Below are 14068 nucleotides of genomic sequence, written 5' to 3'. Positions count from 1 at the left end.
GCAAAGGATGAAGTCGTCAGAGGTCTGCCGTACATGGTAATCGGATAAAAAAGAACAGCGGAAAGTTTACAGCCCATGAAAGTCAGAATGAATGGGACCACGTACTCCAATTTTGACAATCAAGAGCACGTCTTGAAATTAGGAGAGACGTTCGAGAGGCATCCCAAAAGTGCCTTCCACACAGTGCGATGTAAGTGGCGTTTAGAAACAGTGGGATATGTCGGGCTCGTACAGTGGCTAGCCAGATAAGCTAACGGTAGTTAGGCTAATAGCCACACGTGAAAGCAGTTGCTTATTTCTGTCGCTCGGCCGCCTCGTCGGTCTGCCCGTGTCTGCCTGCCGCCGTCTTGTTTTAGAATATTCACAGTTTAGGGGCTGCCTTCGTAATGTAGCTAACTTTTAACCACCAGGTAAAAGCCTTTGATGCCCCAGCTGTCAACAGTTTAGCTAATGTGTAGCATTGCGTGAAGCTGTTCACTTACCACCATCTTGTGGAAGCCGCTGCGAACTGCAGCTCGAAAGTGCCACTGCTGCTTGTCTCGTTTATAGATACCGGTGATTTGTTAATCGCTATGCTAGAAATGTTTTTACTTATGATACATGCTTGAATTCACAATTTCTTGTTTATTCCTTCCAGATGACTTTAAGCCAGCTTCAATTGACACAACATGTGAAGGGGAGCTTGAGGTTGGCAAAGGAGAGCAAGTTTCTATCACTTTGCCCAATTTAGAGGTCAGTATTTTGCTTCTTGAAACGTACAAAGTAATAATGACACAATTTACCTTTCACCACTCAGAAACAACTTCAAAGCATCTTGTTTTTTTTTAGTCTGTATAATTTATTAAGTATATAATAATAAGTGCACATGTACATGCTGATTGTCAGGGTTCAAGTGCTCCAGTAACGGTCTTCAAGGGATCCAAGAGGCCCTACACCAAGGAGTGTATCCTCATTGTGAACCATGACACGGGAGAGTACAGACTGGAGAAGCTCAGCAACAACATAACCGTGAAGAAAACCAGGTATGTGAATTACAGGTTAAAAACAACATTAATTGTTTCTTTTAACTGTTGTTCGGCGACCTTGAGTGCCTTGAAAGACGTCTTATAAATTAAATGGATTATTACTATTATTATCATTATTATTATTATTATTATTGCTACCTCTGTTCTTTTCATTTAATACCCTCCCTCTTTTGTATGCACGTGTCTTTGTGCGATGTCTGAACTGAGGGAAACCGAGAAAAGACCAGCATGTTTATTGGCTTTTGGTCCTCTCATGTTGTTTCAATATTTTTGGGGGGGCATTTTTTTTGTACTGTGTGTCTACTCCAGGGCGGAGGGCAGCAGTAAGGTCCAGTCTCGCCTGGAACAACAGACCAGCCGTTTGAGCCAGCAGATGAAGAGTACCAACAGCAGCACTGACAAGAACAAGTCCTCCACTAGCTCCAAGAGTTCTCCTCCTAAAGAGAAAACATCCCCGGCATCCCCCATGGATGACATTGAACGAGGTGATATGCCGTCTGTGCTCCTCCAAAGTTGCTTTTATCAGTGTCTGGCAGAGGGAAAATAGCGGAGATACCCAGAGATACTATCTCTGGTCGTTGCTGACCGCGTTTGGTCTTCTTTGTGTGTGCCTGCGCAGAGCTGATGGCAGAGGCGCGGGTCATGGACCAACTGAGCAGCGGCGACAGCTCCTCGGACTCCAACAGCTCCTCGTCCTCCAGCAGCGAGGACAGCTCCAGCAGCGACTCGGAAGACGGGCACGCGCCTGCGCCGACCTCGGCCCCGGCCAATCACAGCATGCCAATCATCAGCACCGTCACCGAAAGCAACAGCCGCCATCAGGAGAGTGGCGCGGGACTCATGAACACGCTCGGTGAGTAGCCCACAACAGTGACGGAAGGTTGGCACCATGATTTAAAATGTTCGCTGCTGAGTAGGGAAGTGCGATATCATCGGCCTCCTGATATTGTTGTCTGATAAAGGCATTAAAAAGTCATATCACAAAGTAAAGGTATCGGGATAAAATATTATAAAAACTACCTTTTTAACAATTTCTCCTGCATTTAGTAGTAGTGCATTTAGTAGTAGTTCCTGGAATTTCCTGGTATTACTAAATGGTAATAAACAATTCTTTACTTTTTCCGTCTCTACTACGCTTGATGATGTCATCAAACCACATCAAAGCATGACAACAAGCGACGGGCGTGTTTCTAGTGGTTTCAGTGGTGGCTGGCCGCTAACAAAATGGCTCATTCATAACTGATGACGTCATGCGGGACAATATTGACAATATTGGGATACCGGGTGAAAAAAAAGTCAATATCAGACATCACTGCTGTTGAGATAATTAATGGTGGGCACTTATTTTTTTGGACCCATACCTCTAAACTAAGATCGTCAATCCTCATCTATGACTTTAAGGCAAACATGAATTGGATACATGTGTAGGATGAATGCAGTCAGGTTGTAATTCAATATATTCCTCTGAAGTTACTAAGCATTTCACAGGGGATTAAGACTCAAAAAAAGTCAATGAAACATGGATTTTGCCCTTAAAAGTGAATCTCAAAAGAAAATCTGTGCTGTGACGACACGAGCCTGAAGTCATTTGTTCTTTTGCAGAGAACGACCTCCAGCTGAGTGAATCAGGCAGTGAAAGTGACTGACCCCGTCGCCCCGCCGGCTCGAGGGCAAAGGATTATTTTGAGTAAGGGGAAAAGGGAACAGAGCACAGGCTTACCTTCTTAACGTTGCGCTCGGTCACTTCCTGTCCTCTACATATTCACTCTTCTGCCAGGAAATATGACTTTGCTGCTTCTACCACCGAAAGAAACGACCCAAACATTTCATCCCACCCGCATGGCTTCAAGGTGCCTGTTGTGTGCGTGTGTGTAAAGAGGTGCCTTAGCGCGGGGGGGGGGCAATGTTTCATCTCACCTCATATGCACATATGCAGTTAAACATGCAGATATGCAAAAATCCTATTTAATTAGTAGCGTAGATGCTTCTTCTTTTTGTCTTAAACCACTTGTGGTGCTTCATTGTTTCGGCAAGGCTTTATTTAATACTTAGAATAGGTGTTGGCCAGTGACCTTTGGCCAAGCAATGCTTTCTAATCAGATGGTATTTTGTTAAAAGAAAAAAAAAAAAAACTTCCCCATGGTTGACCCACAGTGACTTGGCAGTTTGTCTTTTTCAGTTTGTAAAAAAAAAAAAAAAAAGAAAGTCCATATTTATTATTACTTTTCATTCTGCTTCAGTCTCACCAAAGACCCCAAAATATTTCCTCTCTTAATGAGCTGTTATCCAGCCAGAAAGAGACAATTTCAAGTGCTCAGAAAATTACACATGAGAGTAAATTGGGCATGAATTAGCTGCGTGACGCATCTTTTCAGCATCTTGTTCTTTTTATTAATCAAGTGCACAAATCCTATCAATTGCCGCGAAACCCTTTCAAAACAGGTTTATTTTGACATTTTAGTTAAGGTGGGGCTGATTTCTGCGCGCGCGTGTGTGTGTGTGTGTGTGTGTGTGTGTGTATGCGTGCGTGAGTGGTGCACTACCATTCAGTTAAATCGGTTTGGGTTGTGCTCTGTAGCTTTAAACCTGCAATACTTGAAGCTTGAAGTTTTCTATCTCAAAACGAAATCAGCAAACTGTGAATTGCTTTATCATAGATTTAAAGCCAAACAATCGGGGGAGCGGGTGGGAGCTGCTACCTGATGGTTAAGAGCCTTACTGTTACAGAACGTCAGGTGCCTTTTCTTCTAGCATTAGCCAGCCATTGACCGTGTCTCCTGCATCACTGCTGAGCAATCTTAATTATGCTGCTACTTTTGTTTCTGCACCACTTCAACAACCCAACCAATGAGGTGAAAATGATTTTTTTTAAGTCAAAAAAATATATATTAGCTCTAGAGAGAAAGGCTGCCTTACAGAATCATTTGTAAATGATCTGAAATCTGTTTGTAAAGATAATAAAGATTTTATCTGTGTTTTCTTTGAATTTATTAAATTGTGCAACATTGTGCTGATTTTGCTTTGTTTTTGTTTTTTCTGTTACTGTTTCATCTTAAAGAAAAGGTTACTTTAAACAGTAAATTCACATTCACTCAAACATGCTTTTCCTGGACAAAATGAATCAAGATTCCAAATGGAAGAAATAATGTAATTTTGTTTATGAAAAAGAAGTGTGACTGTCTTGTGCTGTATGGCACAATGTGGCGGTCATTACACAAGAATTGAAACTTTTGAGCAACCTCAGATGCTCTTGATGTAATTTCCTCGGTTGAGAGCTATTAAGACAAGTCTGTTTAGAATTCTGACTTTATTACTACGTTTCATTTGCTAGTTGTTATTTATTTTTGGCGGTCCCCATTCCTCGAGGTGGTGCTGTTGTCAACCGTGCAAAGTAAGACGTACGACAATTCAGTAAGGGAGGAATTGGAATTCACCCAAACTCTCAAGTGTGTAGCGGGGCAGAAACGCCAGCCATGCGATGTGAATGAGAGAATTCATTCGTAAAAGAACTGGTTTTCTTTCTTTTTTTTAACGTGTTAAAGTTAGAATTCAAAAATACAAAAAACAAATTGTATATATATTACGTATCTCGGTATGCCTGCGTGTCTCTAAAGAACTGCTGGCGTTAGCCAGGTGTCTCAGTCTACAGCCTGGTGTGACGTGCCAAAGTCCACGGTTGCCTCACAGCCTTTATTAAGGGCCTGCAGCGCACTGCCACTGCAAACAGGGCTCCATTATTATCAGCCTCCGCTTGTCATACATACATACACACACACACACACACACACACACACACACACACACACACACACACACACACACACACACACACACACACACATACGGTCCCTGCGTCACCCGCCACTCACTCTGAGTCGTTCTGCGGTGCCGAACGAGACGGCAAATAAGAATGCTCCGGAAATGTCTGCTCAACATCGGGCTGCGGGGACAGCGGCCGCACCGGCAGAGGCTGCTGGCTGCCGCCACCGGCTGCCGGGGCTCATCCTCCACCACCGCCGCCACTGAAATCATGGAGGACAAGACCAAACTCAAGACCATGGACGACCTGGGCGGACCGAGCCTGCTGACCACCCTGCACTGGCTCTTCGTCAAAGGCTACTTCCAAACCACGCAGCAAATGCAAGTGAGTGTGTGTGTGTGTGTGTGTGTGTGTGTGTGTGTGGGAGGGGGGGGGGCATGTTTCGTCAGAACTTTATAAAGGAATTTTAAGGTGTCCCCCCCCGACCCCACCCCCGGGTTCGGCCATGAAAAGGAATAGAAAAGCCAAGAAAATCTTCTTATGTTCTTAGAAACATGTCGTTACCAAACTGTTTGTGCTGGCAAGGAGTGCGCAGCATGCCGGGCCAGCGTATTGACTCTGTGTCTGACCGAGAGTACACCTGCTCCCTCGAGCCCATTTTATCTTTTATTTTTTTTAGGTTAGGTGAAGTCAGGTCAAAATCAAAGTACAAAATGTTCTGCATGATCTTTCAGCAAATTATCTCTAATGTGTTTTTGATATTTTGTTTTGTTTTTTTAATCATTGACCAACCAGTGTTGCTAATGTGGAACAGACTTTTTTTTTTTTTTCTTTGTCTTGTTGTTATAAAAGTCACTCTCAACAAGAATGAAGTGGGACATTGTCACTGAAATTTTTTTTTATTTTTTTTTGAAAACAACAACAACCAAAAATGATGGCAGCAGTGGTTTTGAATCGGACTAGAGCCTCTATGGGGCTGAATATTATCATTTTTGTATACATTCTGTTTTTCGCCGTTTCTGCAAACGTGCTTTCAAACTGACCAGTTGGGATGGCTAAAAAGGCTCAAAACAACAACGACCAACGGCCTTCTTTACTGTGTGTAGCACCGAGCCTCGTGAGTGACCAGCCTATCTCCCTCTATTTACCCAAAGATCGAGCACAGCAAGATCTACGGCCCGCTGTGGGTGTCAAAGTACGGCCCGTTGGTGGTGGTAAACGTTGCTAGCCCTGAGTTGATCGAGCAGGTGCTCAGGCAGGAGGGGCGACACCCCATCCGGACGGATATGCCCCACTGGAGGAGGTACAGAGAGCTGAGGAATCAGGCTCAAGGACCATTGACAGAGTGAGTACCCCGTCCTCACCCCCAGTTTCCGTCATAAGCCACTTTCCAGTTCTTGGCTATACTTGATTGTATACGTGCGTTTGCTGCCACGTCGCTTGACACGACATGTGACACGCACTCCGTAGCAAAACAATGTTTTGAAGAGCTTCTTTTGTAGGCGAATAGTAGTCATGTGCGCGCGTGTCTGAACTTGTTGAAAGCACGCCTGCAATGATTTCAATATTGTCCTCATGAAGTTCTGATGACAACAGCTCTAAGGGAGGGCGTCTCATAACATCTGCCCCAGTACCACACCCAGCATGACAATATGGACTCAACAACACAATAGTTCCTTCCAAACTAAAATTACACTTGGCACTTCCTGCCTTGAATTTTTTCCAGTTTCCAAAGAATCAAGCCACAAGAATCCAGCTGCATCACCACTGCAAGTCCTTTGCACGCGACACTTAACATTAACAATTTAAAACAGAGAGCCTAACTGCAGGATGAGGTGTGGGCCCAGTGAAACACAACCGCTATTGCTGCTATTTTTAATTCACATGGGTCAGTTTTCCTAATCCTAGTCATGCACAGTGTGAAAGGGCCGAGATGGTTCTGGGAACAGCGTCAGTGCAAACATTCAAACTCTCTTGGGTTCTTCCCACGAACTTGAGCTTGTGCGCAGAATAATTTATCCCAGCCCCAAAACAGGCCCTGGTTTTGTTTGCCTGACAAATTGCACGGTATCCTCACATTGGTATTTCGTTTTTCCTGTCACACAAGTCTCTTGACGTGAACTTGTTGACATTCAACTCACCTGAAGGAGGAGCGAGCCGTGTTACACCTATCCAGGTGACCGAGTGTGAAATGACCGATCTGTTCCGCGCATTTGGAGTTGTGCCATGCGGAACGAGACAGGTTGGGGATTCAGATATGTGAATAATTTTGGTGAAAGATGTTTGTAGACATGTTATAACAGGGTCGGCAAGCGTGTTTCCTGTTGAAAGACACTTGGCAGCAACTTGTATGCGTTTCACTTGAGTGGTCGCCGTTCCCTCCCCGTTAATCCTTGCAGGATGGGAGCCAAGTGGCAGCGCATACGCAGCATCCTGAATCCTCGGATGCTGAAGCCCAAACACGTCATGTCGTACACCGACACCATCAACGAGGTGGTGACGGACTTCATCGACAGAGTGGACTGGCTGCGGGAGACCAGCGGCCAGGGGGTGATGGTCAACGACCTGGCCGGAGAGCTCTACAAGTTTGCTTTCGAAGGTGAGCGCAGGACGAACGCGGTGAATTTCCGCTGTCGTCTTCACGGGCTCACTCGCCAAGCTTGCACGCATGGGAAGACGTTGGAGCCCGACACTGTTTGTCCTGCTTTACCTGTCCTTGACTTTAGTCACTCCTGCAGACCTTATCAGTCACTTTTATCGGCTCGGGTTCTTACAATGGGATCCCCAAGGAGTCTCAGCCACCTGTTTCAAATATGCGGAACGTTATAGCAGATTTTTTTTTTTTTTTTTTCTTGCGACAACTCAGCATCTCCCCTCCCTTTTTGTGTGGCAAGTGTTGTGAATCAGACAGCGATGTGCAACAAGGCATATCTCAAAGTGTTTGCTCTGGCACGCTTGAAGAGTCTTTTGGCCTTGACGACTGATTAGATACTGTGAGACGATAGAGCACAGTGGATCCTGCATCTACGATCTTGCCAAGGTAAAGGTAGATACAATAGGACCTTTAATCAGTGCCCTTGAGTTGCCAAAGGGTTTGTACCTTCTTTCAAAACCAAGGATTATTATTATAGAACCTATATAATACTCATACGCATTTAGCTTTGCATGGAAGCCAAAAAAAAAAAAAAGTGACTCTTAATGGATCAACAATGCAGATGTCTTTCGAGTTCAGTTAAATTTGATTTGATAAAGCATCTGGGGGGGGGGAAAGTAGTTCTCAACACCAGACTCTGAAACTCAGAACTGAAAGTCATACTAGTAAAAGCCTCTAGTATGAACAAGAAATACACATAAAATAAAATATTAAATAAACACAAAAACACACTAAGCTGTCCAAAAAAAAAAATAAATAAATTTTGCTAAAAACAAATAAAAAATGATCAACTTCATCATGCAAACAAAAAACAAAGGTGGCAATTGTCAGACTTTTCAATGCTGATCTATGTCATATATATTTAAAGGTTTAAGGCACAGTTCATTTTCATTTTTTTTTTTACATGATTTTAAAGTTGATGCACAAAACACATTTGCTTATATAAATTTTATTCCATTTTATAGCCTGATAATTATTAATATATCACAAATGTTGCTTTAAAATTGCTTGTGTGCTCAGGCAATGGCTGTTAAAAATCAGCGTGTTCTTATTTGCAGGCATTTGCTCAGTGCTCTTTGAGAACCGCATGGGCTGCCTGAACGAACAGGTGCCCGAAGAGACCCAGAAGTTCATCATCTCCGTTGGGGAAATGTTCCAGCTTTCCCAGATCGTCATCCTCTTCCCCAAATCCACCTGGCCCTACTTACCCTTCTGGAAAAAGTTTGTTGCCGCCTGGGATCACCTCTTTAAAGTTGGTGAGGAATACGCTTCCAGTTTTACTCTTCCAGTTTCTTGCGCATCTAATTTTGTGAAACTCTCCGATAATGGTCATAGCCAACTAAGGTCACTGGGGCTTCACTTCACGACCTTGTTTTTTTTTTCTTTCTAGTTGCATTATCATATAATCTCAAGGACTGAACTGATGGGCAAAGTCCAACGTCGACCGCGCAAACACGGCGTGCTTCTACTGCCATCTGCCGGGCAAAATGTGTGGCGCCTTTTTACTCCGGCGGCATGTGTGACGAATTGTTTTTTTTTTCCTCGCCTCTCTGCCGTAGCTGAAGAGCAGGTGAACAAAAAAATGGAAGAGATCCATGACAAGGTGGACCTGAAGCAGGACGTGGAGGGCGCGTACCTCACGTACCTGCTGCTCAGCGAAAAGATGACCGTCGCCGAGATTCTGGGCAGCATCACTGAACTCCTGCTGGCAGGGGTGGACACGGTGAGTGTAGACACTGCGCCACATGGGATTATTTCATTATTATTATTTTTTTTTTTGGTTGACATTGTATCTTTATTTGGAAAGGACAGGCAAATTAGAATTTGAGTATTCTATTTTATTTGTTATTTTATCTTTATTTTTGGGGAAGATTCCTTGAATAAGCCCATTTTGGTTGTTGTTTTTTGTTTTGTTTTGTTTTTTTTACCTCTCCAGCACTTTCTGTATAATTGTTGTTTTTTTTTTTAAATCTATTTATTTTCTCTATATTATGGTGCAAATAAATAAATTGCTCAGAACAACAGAATTAAAGGTAATTAAATGTAATTGAGATTTGCACTCCTAGAAAAACACCAAACTTCCTCTTTAAGTGGATGTCTTGGATACTCAGTTGTAAAAAATACAGTTCACAGTCAAACAGTTCACGAGAACAGTGAACAAACAAAAAAAGAACCTGAGGGCCACCCGCTGTTGCCATCGCAAAAAACATACATAATAACGGGATTATTTAATTAATGTGAATGAATGAGTCATTTATTTTAATTTCCAAGTTGAATTAATGAAATTCTGAGCAATCAACTGACAAAAATAGAAAAAAACAAAACAAACGCTTACAAACAAATTTGCACAATATATACTCTCACAACAAAAATACCTAACTCTAATAACTGTAAATGAAAAAAGGAGTGGGCGCAAGCCGAGATTTACTTTTGCCTCTCCTGTACAAATGTCATTTCTCACCAAAGGTTGTTTTGTCCCGGGGGGGGGTCACTCATCTACAGGTCACAAAATGAAAATCCTCAGTGAAATACGCACATTACAACGGTCAGCGTTCCTCTCTCTTTGCAGACCTCCAACACCATCTCATGGTGTCTCTACCTCTTGGCCAAAAATCCAGACATCCAGGAGCAGCTGCACCAAGAGGTGATGAGCGCCTCCCCTGGGGACAAGGTGCCAGACAGCGACGACGTCGCAAAGATGCCATATCTGAAGGCTGTCATCAGGGAGACGCTACGGTCAGAGGAAACATTACCTTTACCAGAATTCTGTATATATTCTGTATATTTCTCACTGTCCCGGAAAGAACCGCACAGCTTGATTTAGTTTTTTTTTTTTAACTGTCAATGTTAATGCAAGCAACTTACAACTTTACAACGGTGCTGGACGTCCTGTTCACAAACAGCCGTTGTTGACACTGCTACTCTGTGGCCAACAGACTGTATCCAGTGGTGCCAGGGAACGCGCGCGTCGCGGTGGAGAACGAAATTGTGGTCGGAGGTCACGTCTTCCCCAAAGAGGTGAGATGCACAAACGAGCGGATTTACAGGTTGGTGTATCAGCGAGGAAAATTGCATCTTTGTCTGTCAGCGTTGGATCAAGACCCGAGGCGTCGTCTCTTTCAGACGCTGTTCCACCTGTGCCACTACTGCGTGTCCCACGACGAGAGGATATTCCCCAACCCTCACGTCTTCCAGCCGGAGCGGTGGCTCCGCGGCTCGGAGGAAAAGTCCAAGCAGCACCCGTTTGGGTCGGTGCCGTTCGGGTTTGGAATCCGGGCGTGCCTGGGCCGACGGGTGGCCGAGCTGGAGATGTATCTCATCCTGTCCAGGGTAAGGCCACCATCCGTCCATCCATCCATCCATCCATCCATCCATCCATCCATCCACTCACCCAACCATCCATCCATCCATCCACTCATCCATCTATCCATCTTATCCATCCATCCATCCATCAACTCATCTATCCATCTTATCCATCCATCCATCAACTCATCATCCATCCATCCATCCATCCACTCATCCATCCATTCATCCACTCACATGTCCATCCATCCACTCACATGTCCATCCATCCACTCATCCACCCATAAATCCATCCTCTCATCCAACCATCAACTTACATATCCATCCATCCATCAACTCATCCATCCATCCATCCACTCATCCATCCATCCATCAACTCATCCATCCATCCACTCATCCATCTTCTCAATCATCCATCAACTCACATATCCATCCATCCATCCATCCATCCATCCACTCATCCATCCATCCATCCGCCCATCAATCCATCCTCTCATCCATCCATCAACTCACATATCCATCCATCCATCCATCCACTCATCCATCCATCCATCAACTCATCCATCCATCCACTCATCCATCTTCTCAATCATCCATCAACTCACATATCCATCCATCCATCCATCCATCCATCCACTCATCCATCCATCCATCCGTCCATCAATCCATCCTCTCATCCATCCATCAACTCACATATCCATCCATCCATCCATCAACTCACATATCCATCCATCCATCCATCAACTCATCCATCCACTCATCCATCCATCCATCCATCCACTCATCCATCCAGTTGCAGTACCCTGAGTAAAGCATATTTCATTAAAAAGTTCCTGACTGAATCTTGAGACCATGGGTGACACCTAAGATGCAAATCAATCAGTGGATTTTCTATATTTCATCGGCAACTACCAGAGGATAATCGCATGCACCATTTCTTTTGATCAAGAGCACTGACAGGTTCAATTCGAGATCTAAAAGTGGTTTCTGCAGGCAATCCAACAATTTACACACAAAGGCAATGTGTGAATAATGAACAGTACAGTTTATTTTGTACCTGTAGATGGAACAAGAAGAATCCACTTTTTGTCTGAGCGAGTGCAGAATGTTGGGTTGCAACATAGGGAAAAATGTATTTAACTTATTTTTGTCAAGTAGAAAGAAAAGGGAAGGAAAACTCAAAGTGGCAAACCACAACTACACAAATGCACAACACGTAGCAACAACCTCAGCACAGCTTCAAGTTGGTAGTCAGCGTAGACTTTGGGCAATAACTGTTTAACTTTTTAGGTACATGTTGCACTCAAGACTTTTTAACAGGAGCCTCTGTGCACGCAGTTAAGGCTTTCCAGTGATAGAGTTGCGCTTCTGTAAACATCCGTAAACAACGATGAAGAATGTGGAAATGCCACGCTGACCACAGTCTTTTTTTCCTTTTCCTCATTTCAACATTATTCCCTCTTTGAAAATGTCAACATTTTGGTCAAAGTATGTTTTCACGATATTATGCTTCAACTGTTCTGTTTTTTTGTTTTTTCTTAACATGTAGTTGATCAAATGCTACAACGTGAGACCGGATCCCGCTGGAACCACGGTGACGCCGATTACTAGAACTCTGCTCTGCCCTGCCAAGCCAATAAACCTGCAGTTTCTGGACCGGATTTCCAAGCCAAAGTTGAGAGCAGCAGCAGCAGCAGCAGCAGGAGGAGGAGTTTCTCACTGAGTGTATTAGTATGCATGCTGTGTTGCCTACCCGTCGCCAAGCGCTTGTTATTTGAGCATTTACATTACATGGGCCCGGTAGAATGCATCTGAACCACAGCATTAGGCAAACCCGTGCAAAGCATACTGCTGTTTGTGTAGAAAGTAAACACTGAGTAGCTACACAGGCAGTTCAACCTCGGCAGCATTCCACTTTTGAATGACTCTGGTTGCCTCATGACCAGAACTGGTTCCGCAGAGGCAAGCAGTGTCACGTTCTTCCCGTGTTTAAATATTATTTAATATTTTAACATGTGAACTTGCCTTCTTTTTTTTTTTTTTTTTTTAAATTGTGAATTAATTATTTGTGTACGCCCCAAAAGCAATGTTTTAGAGTGTCAGTATTCAGCTTATCAATGTTTTTAAACCATAATACCCCTTATTTTCTGTTGCTTGCTTTGCCTTCCTACGCTAATACTTCACTGTGTTTGTCTGCTACTTTGAGATTTATGCACAGAAATGCGGTAATGCAGTAAAAGTGCAGCCAAAGTAAAAGGAAATGTATACCTGCTGTCTGCAAATCATAGCGCTTATGTGTAATTTATGTTTTTAAATTAAATAAAAAATGCTCTTATCTATGCTCTAGTCTCTAAACCAGAAAAATCCGTCCACGCACTGTTCAGCCTTGCCTGTATTACTTTCATGTTTTGCCCCACATCTGTAAATTTGATGCAATTAATTAAACAGAACTGTTGTATTTTATGTTTTTGCAATTGTAATGAAGTCTTCATGCAGTCCCCCCTGCTCTGTATCGTGCTGTACTGGTGTGTGCCCTTGCAGTTGAGTAAAAAGCAATATTTTTTTTATAATGGACAGGTGTCAAATAAAAATAATCAATGTGATGGAACATTTTACGTTCTGAAACACTGATGTATCAAACCCTCCACACTTGTCAGTGATTTGATTTTGTTGTTGTTGTTGTTGCTTTTAATCACTGTGGCACATTCTTAAAGGTCTGGTTTAAATTCAAATTAAACGGCCCTACTATGGCCCAGGGGGATGAAACTCAAACACCTTAACTGACAGTCACTCATTCAAGGTTTGTGATCGTTTTTTTTTTGTTGTTTGTTTTGGCCATGCCATGGCATTCCACAGCTATCTGATACAGACAGCCCACCAGAGTGACCATTTGTATAAAAAGAAAAAGATGGATGGAGTGTTTTGGTGACCTACATACAGACCTCATAGGAGAAAATACGTCATGAGATGTGTAGAAAACAGCAAAACAGCAAAAAGAGCAAAAGCAAAGTTACAGCAAAATGTCTGTCTTTGAATTCCCGTGGTATTTGGCTCTTTGTTGAAATTATTATTAAAACACTGAAAAATGGAAGAAATACAGCTATTTTATGACTTACTTAATGTTTAATATAATTTCTTCTAGTTCGGCGGTCTGAATTAAAAGGCTTAACGGGCTGCATATGGCCCCCGGGCCGTAGTTTGCCCATGCCAGCTCTAAAATATCAACAGTTCTTTGGACCAATGCTGCCATCTAGTGGGTTTTTATTGGTACGGAACGAACACAAATGGATGGATACATGATGCAAGTGTCAAACTAAGAATAAAAGC

The 14068-nt window shown here is 43.2% G+C and overlaps 2 protein-coding genes across 2 annotated transcripts; both read left to right on the top strand.

The window, feature by feature from the left end:
• On the top strand, nt 1–3196 carry eaf2 (ELL associated factor 2). Its single transcript, XM_076031007.1, has 6 exons — nt 1–190; nt 638–732; nt 886–1022; nt 1335–1510; nt 1645–1878; nt 2628–3196. The coding sequence occupies exons 1-6, from the start codon at nt 76–78 to the stop codon at nt 2669–2671; spliced, it is 801 nt and encodes a 266-aa protein (XP_075887122.1). The 5' UTR covers nt 1–75; the 3' UTR covers nt 2672–3196.
• A 1739-nt stretch (nt 3197–4935) lies between these two features.
• cyp27a3 (cytochrome P450 family 27 subfamily A member 3) lies at nt 4936–13386 on the top strand. The gene is made up of 9 exons (XM_076031002.1): nt 4936–5169; nt 5940–6130; nt 7185–7384; nt 8497–8694; nt 8998–9161; nt 10008–10174; nt 10375–10456; nt 10562–10768; nt 12291–13386. Exons 1-9 carry the CDS (start codon nt 4936–4938, stop codon nt 12462–12464), a joined length of 1617 nt encoding a protein of 538 aa, XP_075887117.1. The 3' UTR covers nt 12465–13386.
• The last annotated feature ends 682 nt before the right edge of the window (nt 13387–14068 follow it).

The sequence above is a fragment of the Nelusetta ayraudi genome, unplaced genomic scaffold, assembly GCF_046127955.1.
Source record: "Nelusetta ayraudi isolate G7.1 ecotype Tasmania unplaced genomic scaffold, CSIRO-AGI_Nayr_v1 ptg000031l, whole genome shotgun sequence".
Taxonomy (NCBI): Eukaryota; Metazoa; Chordata; class Actinopteri; order Tetraodontiformes; family Monacanthidae; genus Nelusetta; species Nelusetta ayraudi.
The sequence above is the reverse complement of the archived record's forward strand: the minus strand, read 5'-3'. Positions and strand labels throughout refer to the sequence as shown.